The sequence below is a fragment of the Toxorhynchites rutilus genome, chromosome 1, assembly GCF_029784135.1.
Source record: "Toxorhynchites rutilus septentrionalis strain SRP chromosome 1, ASM2978413v1, whole genome shotgun sequence".
NCBI classification, from domain to species: Eukaryota; Metazoa; Arthropoda; class Insecta; order Diptera; family Culicidae; genus Toxorhynchites; species Toxorhynchites rutilus.
In genome coordinates this window covers 5,481,402-5,497,482 of record NC_073744.1, presented here as the reverse complement: position 1 = coordinate 5,497,482, position 16,081 = coordinate 5,481,402, and the positions used below count along the sequence as shown (strand labels likewise).

Sequence of the window (16,081 nt, the reverse complement as noted above, 5' to 3'; positions counted from 1 at the left end):
TGAAAATTCGAGCCTGGCGTCTAACACCAACATAGAACGAAATGACGTGTTCCCTGTCGATCCGCTAACCATTATAATGATTTGATAATTTTAGGTCCCATTAGGAATACCATCCGTACTGTTTTTAGAGAAGGGGAGGTGGGGGTAGAACGGACATGTTAAGAAGAACTTCAATTATATCTTTGACAACTCATGTTTCTCAAAACATTGATGCAGTTTCTTGCAATTCAATATACTGTTTTTCTACTTAATTGGTCACTAAAATTACTAAAATTAAAACAAACCGAAAAGTACAACATTTTTTTCGATGCGGGTATAATGGACATGTAGTGGGGGTAATATGGACAGGCTTGTAATATATGAAGCCGTGAAAGTTTATCGATCGCGAGAAGAATAATTTTATTCAACCAAGGTCTGAACTCATCACGAATGACTGTTAAAGGATGAAAAAATCGAATTAATCCACCTAGAAGTGATATCGTGCTTCTCAGTAGTATAAACGGACAGACCTTTGACTATTTTGCTTTTGGTTCCAGTCAGCTTTTAAACAGTCCACATTTGGTTATTTAATTTCCGTTTATAGACGCAGGGCATATCTTCGGAATATATTAAATAAATTTTACACAGTTCATCTCACTCCCACTGGCAACTGTCCGTTTTACCCCACCAGTATAATTATTTCAATAATTTAAATTTATCCAATATCGCTTCTCTGTTAACTCACAAAACGAAATATAACCATCAGCGAATTGAATGTTGATATTAAACCACTCAAAATTCTTAATATCGAAGCAGCTAAAATTACATCCTCACGCGGAATCATGTATGATTTTCGGTTTTTGTTTCCCTTTTCCACTTTTGATCAGTATTTATTACCATAGGGTGGCTTAAATATTATAGAATGACATGTAGAAGGTGTTCTCGTTAACAGAAATCGGAATTTTAAAATGTACCTATACAAATCAACCACATGTCCATATTACCCCCACTGTCCGTATTACCCGCGGTTCCCCTACATGTACTTTTTTCCAGTTAAAAAAACAACTATTCTTTTCGCAAAATAAGCTCAAATGTATTCCTTTTGGCCGTCGTCAAGTTTGCAAAATAAGAAAAATTGTTATAAACAATAAACGTATTTGTTTTTGAATCGAACTGTACATCAGGGTTGCCACATATACAAAATATTCTGTGTTTTACAGATTTTTTGACAAAATTCAGATACAGAATCTGTATACAAAGAATTACAGATTTTCAGCAAAATACAGAATTTACAGATTATTTTTTAAATTCAATATAAATATTGAATTTATTACAGTCCCCTGAATAGCCGCAACCGATTTGTTGAACCCTTGCAGACAAAACCTTGTAAAAGTTCTACAAATTTTTCTAGTGGACTGATTTTCAACCAATTTTTTTTTTTACATAATCTTGCATATAATTTCTGTCATCGTGCGTAGGATTTTTTCAAAATATAGATTTTCAACAGAACGGCAACATTTTTTGTAAAAAAAATGCGTTTTTGCCTCAAAAATCGAGACAAAAACATTCACCAAAATTTTATTTTTCAAAATATCAAAAAAATCATACGAACGATAACAGGAAATTAGTGGAGAATCTGGGAAAAAAACTATTTCATCAAAATCGGATGGACCGTTCCGGAGATAGAACTCCCGCCAGTTTGCAAAATTTAGTTGCGAGAAAAACGCGTCTTAAATTTTTGATCCGCGCTCCTTACGCAGAAACTTAAGTTCACTAAGTCGTAAGTGGTGAGTGGTAAGTGGTAAGTGGTAATTTTCATCTGCATCGCAAAACATTAGACCCGCATTTTTTAATTTTTTTTATTAGGGTGCCCATTTTCATTCTAGAGTGGTCCGAAAAATCAATTTTTTCCATTTTTCCCAAAAATTACTTTTATCAAAAATTCATAACTTTTGAACCACTGAATCGATTTAGATGATTGACATATCAAATTGAAGCCAATGAGCTAGTCTTCATTCAAAAATATTTAATTTACAAAAGAAAAAGATTATATTTTCGTAAGTATTGATTGTAGTCGTTTTGTATTGTTTTCATGACTTTAGACTAAGAGACGCTTTTTTAATATATTTTTTTCTAGAAAGCTGATGCTATTTTTTTCGTTTTTGAGTTATGATTTTTCAAAGTTAATCGATAGTTCGAAAAAAAAAATTTCCCCATTTTTGCCACTACAAAAAAATTAAAACTTTTGAACTACTGGACCGATTCAGATGATCGACATATCAAATTGAAGCTAATAAGTTAGTTTTGTTTGGAAAAATATACTTTTGCGAAAAATTTTAATTTTCGTTTTTGTAATTATTGATTGTGTTAGTTTTTATATTTTTTTCTGAAAAGCTGGTGATTTTTTACATAACATATTTCGATATCAGAGTTGCTATTTTTTCGTTTTTGAGTTATTATTTTGCAAATTTAACATGTTTTAAGTTTTTGTTAAAAAATCCTAAACTGTAACTAAACTAAACCTGTGCGACTAGAATCCAATCTTTTCGCAGTTTGTTATTTTTCAAAGAAGGATAGCTTATTGGCTTCAATTTAATATGTCGATCATCTAAATCGGTACAGTAGTTGAAATGTTATGAATTTTTGCGAAAAGTTATTTTTGTATAAAGGCGAATAATGATAATGGTTCTAAATGACCAACAATGGATACCCCCTATATAGGTATTGGGTGAACAACAGAAGTTGAATATCATATTCCGACGTCATTTCGAAAACGAAAAAGATGGCTTCTGGTTCATTGAAAACGGCACTAATAGACCGGAAATGAAGTTAGGGAGGTTGAGTTAGACATAGAAAATGTTCAAGCGAGATGAAGAAAGTGATAGAGCGTGATGGCGTAGAAGAACACATGCACAAACGGAAACTAAAACAGCATTCAACGCCCAACGTTCAACGCTCAACGCTCACCACTCAACGAACAACGGTCATCACGCGAACACAAAAGCCCACACTCAGAGCAAAAACAAAGAGCCGGCTTAGGACCACCCTGATTTTTTTTCAATTAATGGTATGTCGTGTACTACATACAACAGTCGTGAAACGTGCTTCTGCAAAATGACGACAAAGCCTTCGGCATCGTGGGAACGATACGAAATCTATTGGCGCTTTTCAGGGCCACCAAATCATTTTCAAAAGAGTTAAAAGTTATTTACAAAATACGATGGCTTCTAAAGTGATATCCGAATAAAAAAGCGAAATATATACACTGATTTTTGTTAGCGAGGGCCTGTGTTCAATAAGACGTATTTTTGAGCGTGTTGGTGGTTGATATTACTTAGATAGATCATTCAGTTTTTACAAATTTTGTATTAAAAAAGTTCAAGCAATTTTTTAACACGTTGAGCCCAGAATTTTTGTAGCTGCGCTTTCCCTTCAGCCCGCATCAAGAGGAGAAGAAAATAAAACAATATATTTAACAAAAGTTGCCCAATTTGTATAGTCCTATGTCACTCCGGTTATGTCCCCGACATTACCCACCAGTCTTTTTCGTCAAATTGCATGATCCATTCCTCAAAAAGCATTGAGGCCATCCAGACCTTGGTGTTGCTCTCGTATATCACTGGTAATTACTTTTTCTTATTGAAACATAGTGGGTTTTTACTCTTTCCATTGATCAGCAACGGTAGTTAATCGCTTCCGTCCATGTTGGTTGTGCATTAGAGTTGGGAATTCCCAGTTTCTGGACAAATTGGCTAGCCATATCCCGAAGAACAGAACCTGAGAGAGGTAAATTATTCTCTCTGGCTTGATAAGACAAAAATCCATTGACCACTCCAGCTTTTCGATTCCGACCAACCTCATATGCTTTTGGTCTAGATTCAATTTTCCATTCCGATTCCATTTTTACTTTAGTTTGAATAGTGTTGATACCGTACTTTGTGCAATACTGAAATTATTTGCAGCTTCAAACCCCTTCCGTCCTTTTCGACCTGCTCGATGATGCTCAAACGTTGCGCAATGGTTAGCGTTTTGATTGTTCGCTTGAAAGGTTTCTCGTGGTTTTCCATACTTGAAAAGAAATTGTTTGATGACACGAACACTCCGTCTTCACTTTCAAGAGCAATTGAAATCAGAGGTAATAACGCACAAAATCATGTACGCGAAAATCAATCGAGTTAGGGAGATCAATATCTATCGAAAAATGAATCAAAACCCATCGAGTAAGGGAGGCATCGAGTTGTGGAGAGAAGAATGCTTGTAAAATCGAAGGTGCCATGAAATCCATCGAGTTAGGGAAAATATTGAGATACAGAACATCGAGTTAGGGAGAGTTGACTGTTTTTATATTCTGATAAAGTACGAAAATCAGGAAAATCAGGATGATCATGAAAATCAGGCAAAATTGAGTGTTTGTCAGGATATGAGGGAACGTGTCAAAAAGTCTGGGAAATCCTGAAAAATCAGAAAGGTTGGCATCTCTACTCCTCAGTGTGGCAGAGTGCGGATCAGCGCGCTCCAGTGCTGGACACAAGTTTACGCATATTCGAGCTCTCAAGAGTAAAGAGAGTGTGGCTCCCTTGCACCAAGATTTCTCTCAATTAGTGCACACTGGGTTTTTATATATTCGGCGGTGAAAGGGAAAAGTGCATGGTTTCTCTTTGGTGAATGATGACTGTATCCTCAGTTCAGGCATGAAACTCACGAAAATGCCATCACTGGCAGTAATGTTCCGTTTTTTTTAATGGAGTTCCGTTTTTAAAAATGCACTATTATTTTTTTTTCTAAGAAAAATGTCATATGAATAAGGTTACAGAATAAAGAAATATGTTGTTTCTAAAACTAGACGTTTTTTTGTTGTAATGTACTCTTTTGTACTCTATTTCAAGAATACAAGTATGTGCTCTTTTTGTGGTACGTAGCATATGGTAACCCTCCATATGCTACTCCAACTCCATACAACATAACATACAACAATGGTCCAACTCCAATTACGATTAATTTCAATCTCTTTCCCCCTCCTTCCAGACTCTTCGGACATTGTCGACTGCAAGCTCAAGCTGATAATGGGCCTAATTTGGACACTGATCTTACACTACTCCATCTCGCTGCCAATGTGGGAAGGTGACGATCACGAAAATCAAACCAACGGAAACAGCGCCACACCGAAGCAACGGCTGATGAACTGGATCCAGCGGCTTGTACCAGATTTGCCGATCAACAACTTCACAAACGATTGGACCAGCGGAAAAGCGATCGGTGCGCTGGTCGACGGAGTCGCTCCCGGCCTGTGCCCGGACTGGCCCACCTGGGATCCAAAGGATGCCGTTGAGAATGCATCCGAGGCGATGGGCTTGGCGGACGATTGGCTCAATGTGCGACAGCTGATCCGCCCGGAGGAAATGGTTAACCCGAACATCGACGAGCAATCCATGATGACTTATCTCTCACAGTATCCAAATGCTAAACTCAAGCCCGGGGCTCCTCTCAGACCGAGAACTGATCCGAATAGGTGGGTATTCGTCCTACAGAATATAACACCCCCATAACGTGGTCAGTGTAGATATTTGACAAAATCGATAACTTTTGGGATTCCCATTGTCCAAAGCTGCCGATCTTGGTCTCTAGTTGTACATATGAAGTAGATAATTTTTTAGCTCAGAACATTAGAATTCTCATTTTGAAACCGTCCGAGAGGGTAACAGGAAAAACAAAACAATATTTTACTCTTTATTTTATTTTTCCCATTTTTGCACGCCGCACAGTGTTCCACCGCCGCGGTAAGTTGCCGTGTCGCTTGTCAGCAGTTGGAATTGAAAATAAAACTCCTAAAACCCGCATCTTTCATTCGCATTGTGCGTTTAATCGCTAGTCTTGTTCAATTGCGTCGTTTCTAAATGCAAGCCAAAAACTGAAGAAGTGAGCACTAGCGATCGAACCGTTGGCCAGCACCGCTCACTGTGCGTTCGCTAGTGTCTAATCATCCATAGAAGGCACTACAAACTACCTAAAAAAAACCGCTATTACCATGTTATCTTTTGATCACGAGTTATGAGTTGTAGAGAGCTCATGTAAATAGCGCTTTGAGCATGCGTTACTGTCGTTATTGTCGAGCTTCTCCTTTTTTTCCTTCATCATGTTCTCAAAACAATAATCCATGTGTTGCATGTACTCACATCGTTTGTTTCACTCGACAGAGTTCGCGCATACGGCCCAGGAATTGAACCAACCGGACCCGTAGCAGGAGCCCCCGCTAATTTCACCGTTGAGACGTTCTCCGCTGGCAAAGGTACAACCGACACAATCACAAACCCATGAAATGATCACTCATAACGCAATTTAATTTCCCAGGAACCGTCGACGTGGCCGTGGTCAATCCCAACGGCAACTCGGAGAAAGTTGACTGTCGCTACAACAACGACAAAAACCTTACCTATTCGGTTTCCTACGTGCCGAAGATCGAAGGGCCGCATAAGGTCTATGTGAAATTCGGTGGCCGAGACATCCCCAAAAGTCCGTACAGCGTCCAGGTGGACGGCCAGGCAGGTGATCCATCCAAGGTGACAGCCCATGGTCCCGGCATTCAACCGGATGGCGTTTGCGTCAACAAACCAACGTACTTCGAAATATCGACCAAAGACGCCGGTAAAGGTGTCCCCGAAGTTATCATCCTGGATCCCGGCAATCATAAGACCACGGTAGCTGCCAAACTACGTCAGCTAGCTCCGAACCAGTATCGCTGCGAGTACACTTCCCACATGGTTGGTCTGCATTCGGTCAATGTGTTCTACAATGGGAAGCAAATTAAGAATAGTCCTTTCGGGGTACGTGTTGCTCCTACTTGTGACCCGAAAAAGGTGCGAGCCAGTGGACGCGGTCTCCAACCGGTTGGAGTTCGCGTCAACGATGACGATGTTACTTTCAAAATCTACACGGATGGGGCTGGCGAGGGAACACCTGAGGTGAAGGTGTTTGGTCCGGGAGGTGTCATTCCCGAGTATAGCATCCGAAAGATCGACGGAACAACTTATGAAGCTCAATACATTCCATTGAAAGAGGGTCGCTACAAGATTTTGGTGCTGTTCGGAGGGGTAGAAATTCCCAAATCCCCATTCGAGGTAACAGTGGGACCTCAGAAACATACCTCAATTGTGGCGTACGGCCCCGGGCTTAAATCCGGGATGGTTGGCAATCCGGCTAACTTTGTGGTGGAAACGAACGGGGAAACTGGAAATCTTGGTTTCAGCATTGCTGGACCATCGCAGGCGGAAATCGAATGCCACGATAATGGAGATGGGTCGGCTCTAGTCAAGTATCATCCGACCGCTCCGGGAGAATACGCTGTCCATATATTGTGCGACAACGAAGACATCCCCAGAAGCCCTTACATTGCCCAAATTTTACCTAAAGTTGACGATTTCCATCCGGAGTTGGTACAGGTTTCCGGCCCCGGAATCGAAAAGAACGCAGGCGTAGTTACGAACAAACCAACCGAGTTTACGGTCGATGCAACCAGAGCTGGCCAGGCACCGCTCGAAGTTAAGATCAATGACGTGTTCGCCAACACAATCCACCATAAGTTGATTAAGCACGAGAACGGCACCGAGAAGGTTACCTACACGTCACCGAGCGCCGATCCGGTAACGGTGGAAGTTAATTACGGCGGAGTTGCTGTCCCCGGGTCGCCCTTCCGTGTGAATGTGTCGGCTCCGTTGGATCCGTCGAAGGTTGAGTGCTTTGGTCCATGGCTGGAGGCTGGCAATCGACCCAATGCGGCTACCCATTTCAACGTGGACGCTAGGTAGGTAGTCTTGTTCTGTTATGTTGGAGCGGAAGTTTAGAGCGTTTTAATTCATTGACTGCAATACAGATCCTGTTCTGTGATAATGGTCTTCAGTTACCGCGAGTATATCTCGTGTGACGTTGACGATTCTTCGATTTTCGCTATCACGACTCGGTATGCATCCCCCCACGGGTTCACATCGGCATCTAGACTCTGATTCTCTATCGGCGTCAGTCTTAATTCGCCACGTGCTTCTTCTGGCTCTGAGACAAGTTGAGCACTGGGAATGAATGGTATTCTCCGTTATTCCGCACCGAGAATGACGTGAGATAGCAAAGTTATTCTTTTTGAAATCTCAAGTCGATAACAAATGAGGACACGACATCAAATCTCACCTAATGACAAACTATAGTCACGCCATTCGTCTTCGGGAACACCGTGGCATAAACCATCTCACGTCATTCGCCGTGCGGAATAAAGTACTTTTCACTGTTTGGCCGGTTGCGACGACCTCCGATCAAGCGCACGCAGCGAAGTAGCCACTTTTCCTTCGATCTTCCTCTTCAGCATCCTTTGTAGCTTCTTGTAGCTCAGTTCGTTGGGCGTCCGGAAATGGGCTTTCTTTCGATGCTCTGATTGTTGTTCATCAGTACCAAGATGTTGTAGATGCCGGAACGGGCGTATCCGGCGTCCACAAAGTACCGTACGATGCCCATTTTCGACGGGGTACGGCGGGGTATCGTTCTTTGAACGCGCACACTTCTGAACGGAATAGCTTCACTGTTTTCGCCATCACGGTTAGAGTTCGACTGATAAATGTTTTTCTGTTGAATCATGGGTTACTATGATTGATGCTGCATGGGTAGTTTCGTCAGTGCGTGTGAAGGTAAACCCATGAAAAATCGGCAATTTTTGTCCATTGTTTTAATGCAAACGTTAATAGCTTCGCGGTCGATAACTCTATAATGAAGAATCCTGGAACCAAAAGCCACTGGCCGCTCAATTTTCCCCTTTCTTTGGCTCAACACAGCTGAAACACCTCGGTTGTAGCTATCACATGTTAAAACAGCTCAGCTTCCGGATCGAAATGTGCTAAAGTCACGTCTTTACTAATTTCATTCTTGATGGTCTGGAATGTAATATGTAATAATGATGATGTTTTGAATTAGAGAGACTTTCAGACTTTCTCAGTTCATTCGCCTTTAGCCTTAAATAAGGTCAACTTGGAAAACGAATCTTAACATTCGCCATTGAGAAAAGCCATTTGGAAAGCCTCGCTGGCGCTGCCATCTGGTCGCTAGCAGGATGACTGATAAATCGTGAATGACTTATTGATGAGTTTTTTTCCGATCAATCAATTAGTTTTCGTGAAATCGAGCATTGTTTCCGGAATAAAAGTGATTTCAATGTGCAGTGCACTTCAGGCCAGATATGAAGAGGTTGCTTTCGCCGATGCCACCTCTCTATGAACCCATGTTCTGAGTGTTCTTCGGAGCGTTGGAAATGTGATTTTGCTGAGAGATACTGAAAAGCTAGTTCGTAATTCAGCTTTTGTGTCGCTCTAGACAGCGAGCTATCAACAGTACATGTTAATTCTCTCATGATCCGAGGTAATTCTGAGAGTCACATTATTATTTGAATCTGTTGTATACCAAAGTCGATAACAGAAGAGAACACGACTTCAAATCTCATCTAATGACAACCATTCTCATGATTCTCCCTTGCGAATACTGTGACTAGAGCCATCTCTCGTAATGCGCCGAGCATACTAAGGGGTTTAAGTTTGACCAGTGGCAACAGCGACAAAAATCAATGAAACGCTCAAAACTTTAGTTCTTAACAATAGGAACAGTTCACATTTAAATACTTCAATCATATGATACGATTATAGCAACGCCGGAAACGGTCTCCTGGAGGTCAACCTAATCCACGAAGAAACCAAGCAGAAAATCCCCGTTCGCATCATCGACAACGAGAACAACACATACGCGGTCGAGGTGATCCCGCCGTTGGCCGGAACGTACACCACGAACTTAGTATACGGTGGACTAAAGGTACCAGTTGCACCGAAAGTGACCATCAATCCTCCGATTGATGTCTCCAAGATCAAAGTCGACGGGTTGGAACCAAGTGAGTAACACTGTCTTCCCCTGTTTCATTCATACCACGCCCTGCAATTAAAATTGTTTCCAACCATTAGCGGCTCCGTTGAACAGTCTCCAGCAGTTCCGGGTGATCACGAAGGGTATTGGTAAGGCCGACCTGGCCGTTACGATAACCAGCCCGTCCGGAAATCGTGTCAAGGCGCACGTCATCCCAACGGCGGAGGGTTTCCTAGTCAATTTTACCCCTACCCAGCTGGGAGAATATCTCCTCAGTGTAAGTTTCGGAGGTACTCCGATAACCCCCCAACCTTTCCGGTTGCAGTGTCTTGGTGGGTCCGACTCCCGTAAGGTTCAAGCCAGTGGCCTTGGGTTGGTAAAGGGTATTATCAATCGTCCGGCAGAATTTATGATAGACACGCGCGGTGCTGGCCAGGGTGGCCTGGGAGTCACCGTGGAAGGGCCCTGCGAGGCTGCCATAAACTGCAGAGACAATGGGGACGGCACTTGCAATGTGGCCTATCTACCGACGGAGATCGGCGATTATAGCATCAACATAACCTTCAATGATGATCATATCGCTGGATCACCCTTCCAGGCAACCATTCTCCCAGAGCCGAACCTAAGCCGCATCCGGGTATCCGGAATGGGCATCCAACCGCACGGTAAAGCGGTCGTGTGTTGTTTTGCTTGAGTGCTGAATCTTGTTGTTGAGTTCGCCGTGTGGAACACCTCTCCCCCTTCTCCTAAGAATACTAAAAGAAACCTGATTTTTGCATGGCTTCCGTGTAATATTTGGACTAATCGGATGAGACTTGTATTGGAAGATGATATTAAGGTTCGTTTCCAACTACTTTCAGGCGTAATCCAGAACACCCCGACCGATTTCATGGTTGACATGAGCAAAGTAGGCGACGATGTGGATAAGAGTAAGCTCTCCTGTAATATCTTCGATCCACGAGGCAATGAGATTCCCAGCAAATTGGTCCCTGGTGACAACAGTGACATCTTCCGCATCATGTATACTCCCTTCGAAGCCGGTCGACACACCATCGAGCTGCTGTATGACAATGTTCCCGTTCCGGGATCTCCGTTCGTCGTGAACGTCAAATCGGGTTGTGATCCGGGTAGATGCCGCGCGTTTGGTCCCGGACTGGAACAAGCCCTCACCGATCAGCCAGCGACCTTTACGGTAGAAACACGCGGTGCTGGAGCGGGAGGCCTTTCGCTTGCCATTGAGGGTCCTTCGGAAGCCAAGATGAGCTGTACAGACAATCGGGATGGCTCGTGTGATGTGGAGTACGTGCCAACCGAACCGGGAGAGTATGATATTACGATTCGCTTTGCGGAAAAGCACATTCCCGGTTCGCCGTTCAAAGTGATCGTCAATGAAGCCACCCGACCGGAGAAGGTTAAGGTATACGGACCCGGTATCGAACATGGTCAGATTTATGAAGGGATACCAGCAGAATTTTTCATCGATTGTGGCCAAGCTGGTCCTGGTAAGATCGCTGTAAAGCTCACATCTTCCGATGGCAAACCAATCAGTGTTCACGTCGAGGACAAAGGGGACGGCGTGTATGCCGTCTCATACAATCCCCCGGCGAAGGGTTCAATACTTACGGCTAACGTTCGTTTTGCCGACCAGGATGTTAGTGCTAGTCCGTTCGTGGTAACCGTGACCCCCGCTCCGGTTGATTCGGCGATTAAGGTTACCGGAGATGCTGCCACCAAGAAAAAACTTCCCGCGTCGCTCCCTGCCAAGTTCCAGATAGATGCGCCCAAAAAAGGGGTGGCTGGTGCCCCCGCCACGGAAGATATTAACGTTAGCATAAAGGGTCCCGACGGAAAGCCACTCGTGCCGAAAATGGAGGTGGTCGAGGATGGAACGTACGCAGTAACATTCGTTCCGGACGAGTGTGGACCGTACAATGTTAGCATCAAATGTGGTGGTAAGGATGTACTGGGATCGCCTTTCCTGCTGCAAGCAATACCGACGGGAGAGGTGAGTTTTGCGCATGGCTAAGCGGTGTGTAGATGATTAATGAATTTGTTTTTTTTTCAGGCGGAAAAAGTGAAGCTTTTGAAGACAATCCCAACCAATCAGGAGTATGGAAAGAAAAATCACGTGTCTGTTGATGCTCGCGAAGCTGGTACTGGTGCTGTCACGTGCAAGATTATATCCCATTCGGAAGCCAGGTATGAGAGTAATTCCATATTCCATGATATTGTAATGGCGAAGATTGCAGTTCGTTGTGTTTTTTGTGCACAAAAAATTACATAATTGCGTGTGGAATCCCGTTTAAAATTGTGATACGTCTTACCCAAAAGAAAGCGTAATTGATTCTGCAAAAGATAAGTAGAAGTTGCTACCTCAACTGATATTTATTTCCAGCATTGTCCGTATAAACAGCAGCAAATGGTAAAACCACAAGCTGCTGTTGATTGATTTTCGTTCGTTCCTGTAGGTTGCAGCTTTCGTCGGAAGTTCTCGGGCTCGGGATCCATTGGATAGCAACCCCTTGGCAGTGAATGATAATGCCGCTATTTCCGCAGCCGTGATACTCCTTCATTTTCTAGTCTATAGTAGTATCTGCTCCTGCAGCTCTCCATATAAATTCCTACCAAATATTTCTCACCTTCCTTTAATGCATCAGTAAATATGCGCTGTCTTCCTCTATATTTGTTGTTCATTGCAAACAAAACTAGCTGCTTCATTTTTTACCGGTTTTGGTTGTAGTTAACTCTTCTAAGAACGGACAGATTTCGACCGTTCCTTGCTAAAGTTTTATTGTTTACATGATATCATGGAATATATACCTATTTCTTATGGCAGGTTTACATCAGGGAGATCTATAGCTATAGATGGATTTATTCACGTGAAAATAGGTGTAAACGGGTGAGAATAAATATGATACACTTATTCGAGGTATATATAACTTGAATAAATTCAGCATATGTAAACGCTTGTGAATTTCTCACTGGTGAGAAATCACTAAAGTTTGATGCAGTTCTACTTCAGGTGAATAAATTCACCGAAAATATGAATATATTCATTATAGAAGTTCACGCTAGTGTAAACGGTTGATGCGATTTCTATAAATCTCATCATATTTCTTCACATGAATATATCACTAGTCTAAACCCACCCTTAGATATATCCCCTCCTGATAACTATATTTGTTTAGCTCTAATTCATCCGAATTCTATAGTTCTGTTAGTTGTCTAGGTACAGCATTATTTCTGCAGATAGCTCGGACGATTTCTTTGTTTGCTACCAGCTCCTGCTTCAAGTGCAACCATATTCAAGAATGTTTCTTACGAATGCTTTATAAATCTTAGCCATGGTTTGAGGATGAGAGCCGCCCCTGATCCCGCTGATTTTAAACATATTGTGTTTGTTAACTTTCTCTAAGATCTCTCTAGTATTGGCCCCAAAACGTAGCAGACTGTCAATCTGTACTCCAAGGTATCTATGTACATTAACTGTTTCTAATAGAATCTCGTTGATCTTCACTGTCAATTCGCTGTTACTTTTGTGGAAAAGTATTTCTTCATTTTGTCACCATTTATCGTGAAATTCAAAGTGCTTGCTGTTTCGACGAACCTGTCCATATAGTTTTGGTCTATATCATTCAAACCTTCTAATGTTCTACCCTTCACCAGTATATCAAAATCTTTGCATATTGGACTAGAATAACGTCCTCTTCGCTAATGTTGCGTAAATGTATCGTATAGATGTTGAGTAGAGTAGGTGAGAGTATGTCAACCTGGGATAATCCATTGTTGATTGTCCTTGAGATACATGTTTCACGTAATTCCAGACTCAATCTCCTGTTCTGCAGAAAATTTGCTATCCTTGTGGTTATTTCGTCAGAAACGTTCAGCTCTGCTAGAGTATCACTCAGTAAATTTGGCTTAATCGCGCTAAAGGCGTTGCTTAAATCTACACATATTAAAGCTACTATAATTTTTCGCCTTTTAAATGTTTTTATAGCATCTACCAAAAATTGCTGACTACCTGTATTGCCACGACGCGAATCAATGTTAATGCTTCTTCTGAGTATCCTCCTTTCCACATTGCGTTCAAATCCCTCAATATGTTTTCGATCACCAATGGATTTAGTTTCCTCAGCATTTCATAGGATATCCGATCTTCTCCCGGAGTCGATGGTTTGTTTGTCTTGTTCAATATAGTATCCCATTTACTTTTATCCATTAAATCGTCTATTTCCCGAGACACAGGTTCTGTCCATGGTTGTGGGTCGTGTCGTCCGAAGTGGGCTCAGGAAATTTTCGGTGGCTTGTTCATCATCGAATAACACAATGTTGTCCTTTTTCCTAATCCGTTTTCCTGTCAGTTTCCCAATTTTTCCACATAACTCCTTGGGACTGGTAAAAGGATTTATATCGTCTTGAAAATTGTTCAATTTTCTTTCCATTTTTCTCTTTTTTTTTCTCTGAAATATAGCAGCTCTTTTCCTGAATTCTATTAGATTCGTTAGACTTGAAATCTTATTAAACTGCCTTTTGGATTCCGTTTTTTATTTCACTTATGCTTCTTCTACCACTTCTGTCCACCAATGTTTGGGTACTTTTGTGTCCTTCTGCCTATTCGATAAATCGAGAACTTTCCATTGGATATCTGCGTACAGCTCAGCTGTACATTACGTGATGTCAATGACTGTGCCTTTTCTATTCAGTTGGAGGGGCAGGAATGTACTAGATCCATCATTTGCGAGCAGTAGTTCTCTGCTGTTTATTGCATTCATCAAAATATTTCCCTTTCTGTCACATTTCCCATTGCCCCACGCATAGTGATGAGCATTGACGTTGCCTGCCAAGAATACCTTTCTGTATCCATTCAAACTGCCGATAATTTTTATTGATATCATCTTCAAATATACTCGCTGGTATATCAGGGCTGATATATTAGGCTGTCAAAAAAGTCCTGCGGTATTTTTTTGAATTTTCATTTGTTCATAAAATTGGTTACAATCATCTGTTTTAAGTCAAATATGCGCCGGTTTGTTCGATGACTTGTTCCCAACGAGATGCCAACTTCATAATACCCCTGTTATAGAAGCTGGCTTCCTTATTGGCAAAAAAAACTCGGATAGCCAATTTTCACAGGCCTCTTTTGTGGCTAACTTCTGACTACCTAGCTCGTTCGCCATGGACAAAAACAGGTGGTAGTCACTTGGTGCAAGGTCCGGACTATACGGCGGATGCAAAAGAACCTCCCATCCGAGCTCCCAGAGCTTCTGGCGCGTCACCAAAGAAGTGTGTGGCCTGGCGTTGTCCTGATGGAAGACAATGCGGTCTCTGTTTATCAAAGATGGCCTCTTCTTCATGAGTGCTACCTTCAAGCGGTCCAGTTGTTGGCAGTACAGGTCCGAATTGAGCGTTTGGCCATAGGGAAGCAGCTCATAATAGATTATTCCTTGACAATCCCACCAAACACACAGCAGAACTTTCCTGGCCGTTAATGAGGGCTTGGCCACCGTCTGAGCCGCTTCAGCGGGCTTCGACCACGACCGTTTGCGCTTCACGTTGTCGTAATTGACCCACTTTTCATCGCCAGTCACCAACCGCTTCAGAAACGGGTCGATTTTGTTGCGATTCAGCAGCAATTAACATGCGTCGATACGGTCAAAGATGTTTTTTTGCGTCAACGTGTGTGGCACCCATACATCGAGCTTCTTTGTGAATCCAAGCTTCTTCAAATGTTTAATAACGGTTTGATGACTTATCCCCAGCTCTTGGCCGATGCTACGGCTGCTACTATGCCGGTCTTTCTCGGCTAATTCAGCGATTTTGTCGCAACACAATGTCGTAGTTCCTTTTGACGAGGAATTGATTTAGTTCTGCTTTGTGTTTCTCAATACTTTGTATATTGCATTGTATCGTTTGAGTTGGCTTGAATTTCATTATTTGTGTACTTGATAATACCATACCTGAGTTACAAAAATTTTTGATTCATGCCTTTATCATTCATCTAATTTTTATTCATGTTTCCTTATACTACTGCATTTGCTAGTTTGAAATATTTTTATGTGCAGTGCATGAATGTATTTTTGATTTCCTCTTAGTTGCCCAACTGACTGAGGAAGTCAGTGTAGAATGACATCATTGTCGCCTTGGTGTTTTTGGCTAGCCAATCCATTCAGCTCTCATGGGTGTATCCCGTTTAAAATTTTCCCATTTCTCCTTCTCCGTT

The 16,081-nt window shown here is 42.1% G+C and overlaps 1 protein-coding gene across 8 annotated transcripts in view; it reads left to right on the top strand.

Moving 5' to 3' along the window:
- LOC129762149 (filamin-A) overlaps positions 1-16,081 on the top strand; it is a 185,894-nt gene that overhangs the window by 65,120 nt on the left and 104,693 nt on the right. For 5 of the 8 annotated variants that reach the window (XM_055760144.1, XM_055760147.1, XM_055760148.1 and 2 more), the window contains 8 exons: positions 5,005-5,488; positions 5,742-5,756; positions 6,174-6,265; positions 6,328-7,777; positions 9,651-9,889; positions 9,960-10,526; positions 10,722-11,866; positions 11,927-12,060. In XM_055760144.1, coding sequence (XP_055616119.1) covers positions 5,005-5,488; positions 5,742-5,756; positions 6,174-6,265; positions 6,328-7,777; positions 9,651-9,889; positions 9,960-10,526; positions 10,722-11,866; positions 11,927-12,060 — 4,126 coding nt within the window. The remainder of the gene's footprint in view (positions 1-5,004; positions 5,489-5,741; positions 5,757-6,173; positions 6,266-6,327; positions 7,778-9,650; positions 9,890-9,959; positions 10,527-10,721; positions 11,867-11,926; positions 12,061-16,081) is intronic. The other 3 variants (XM_055760146.1, XM_055760150.1, XM_055760151.1) reach the window with 3 other exon arrangements.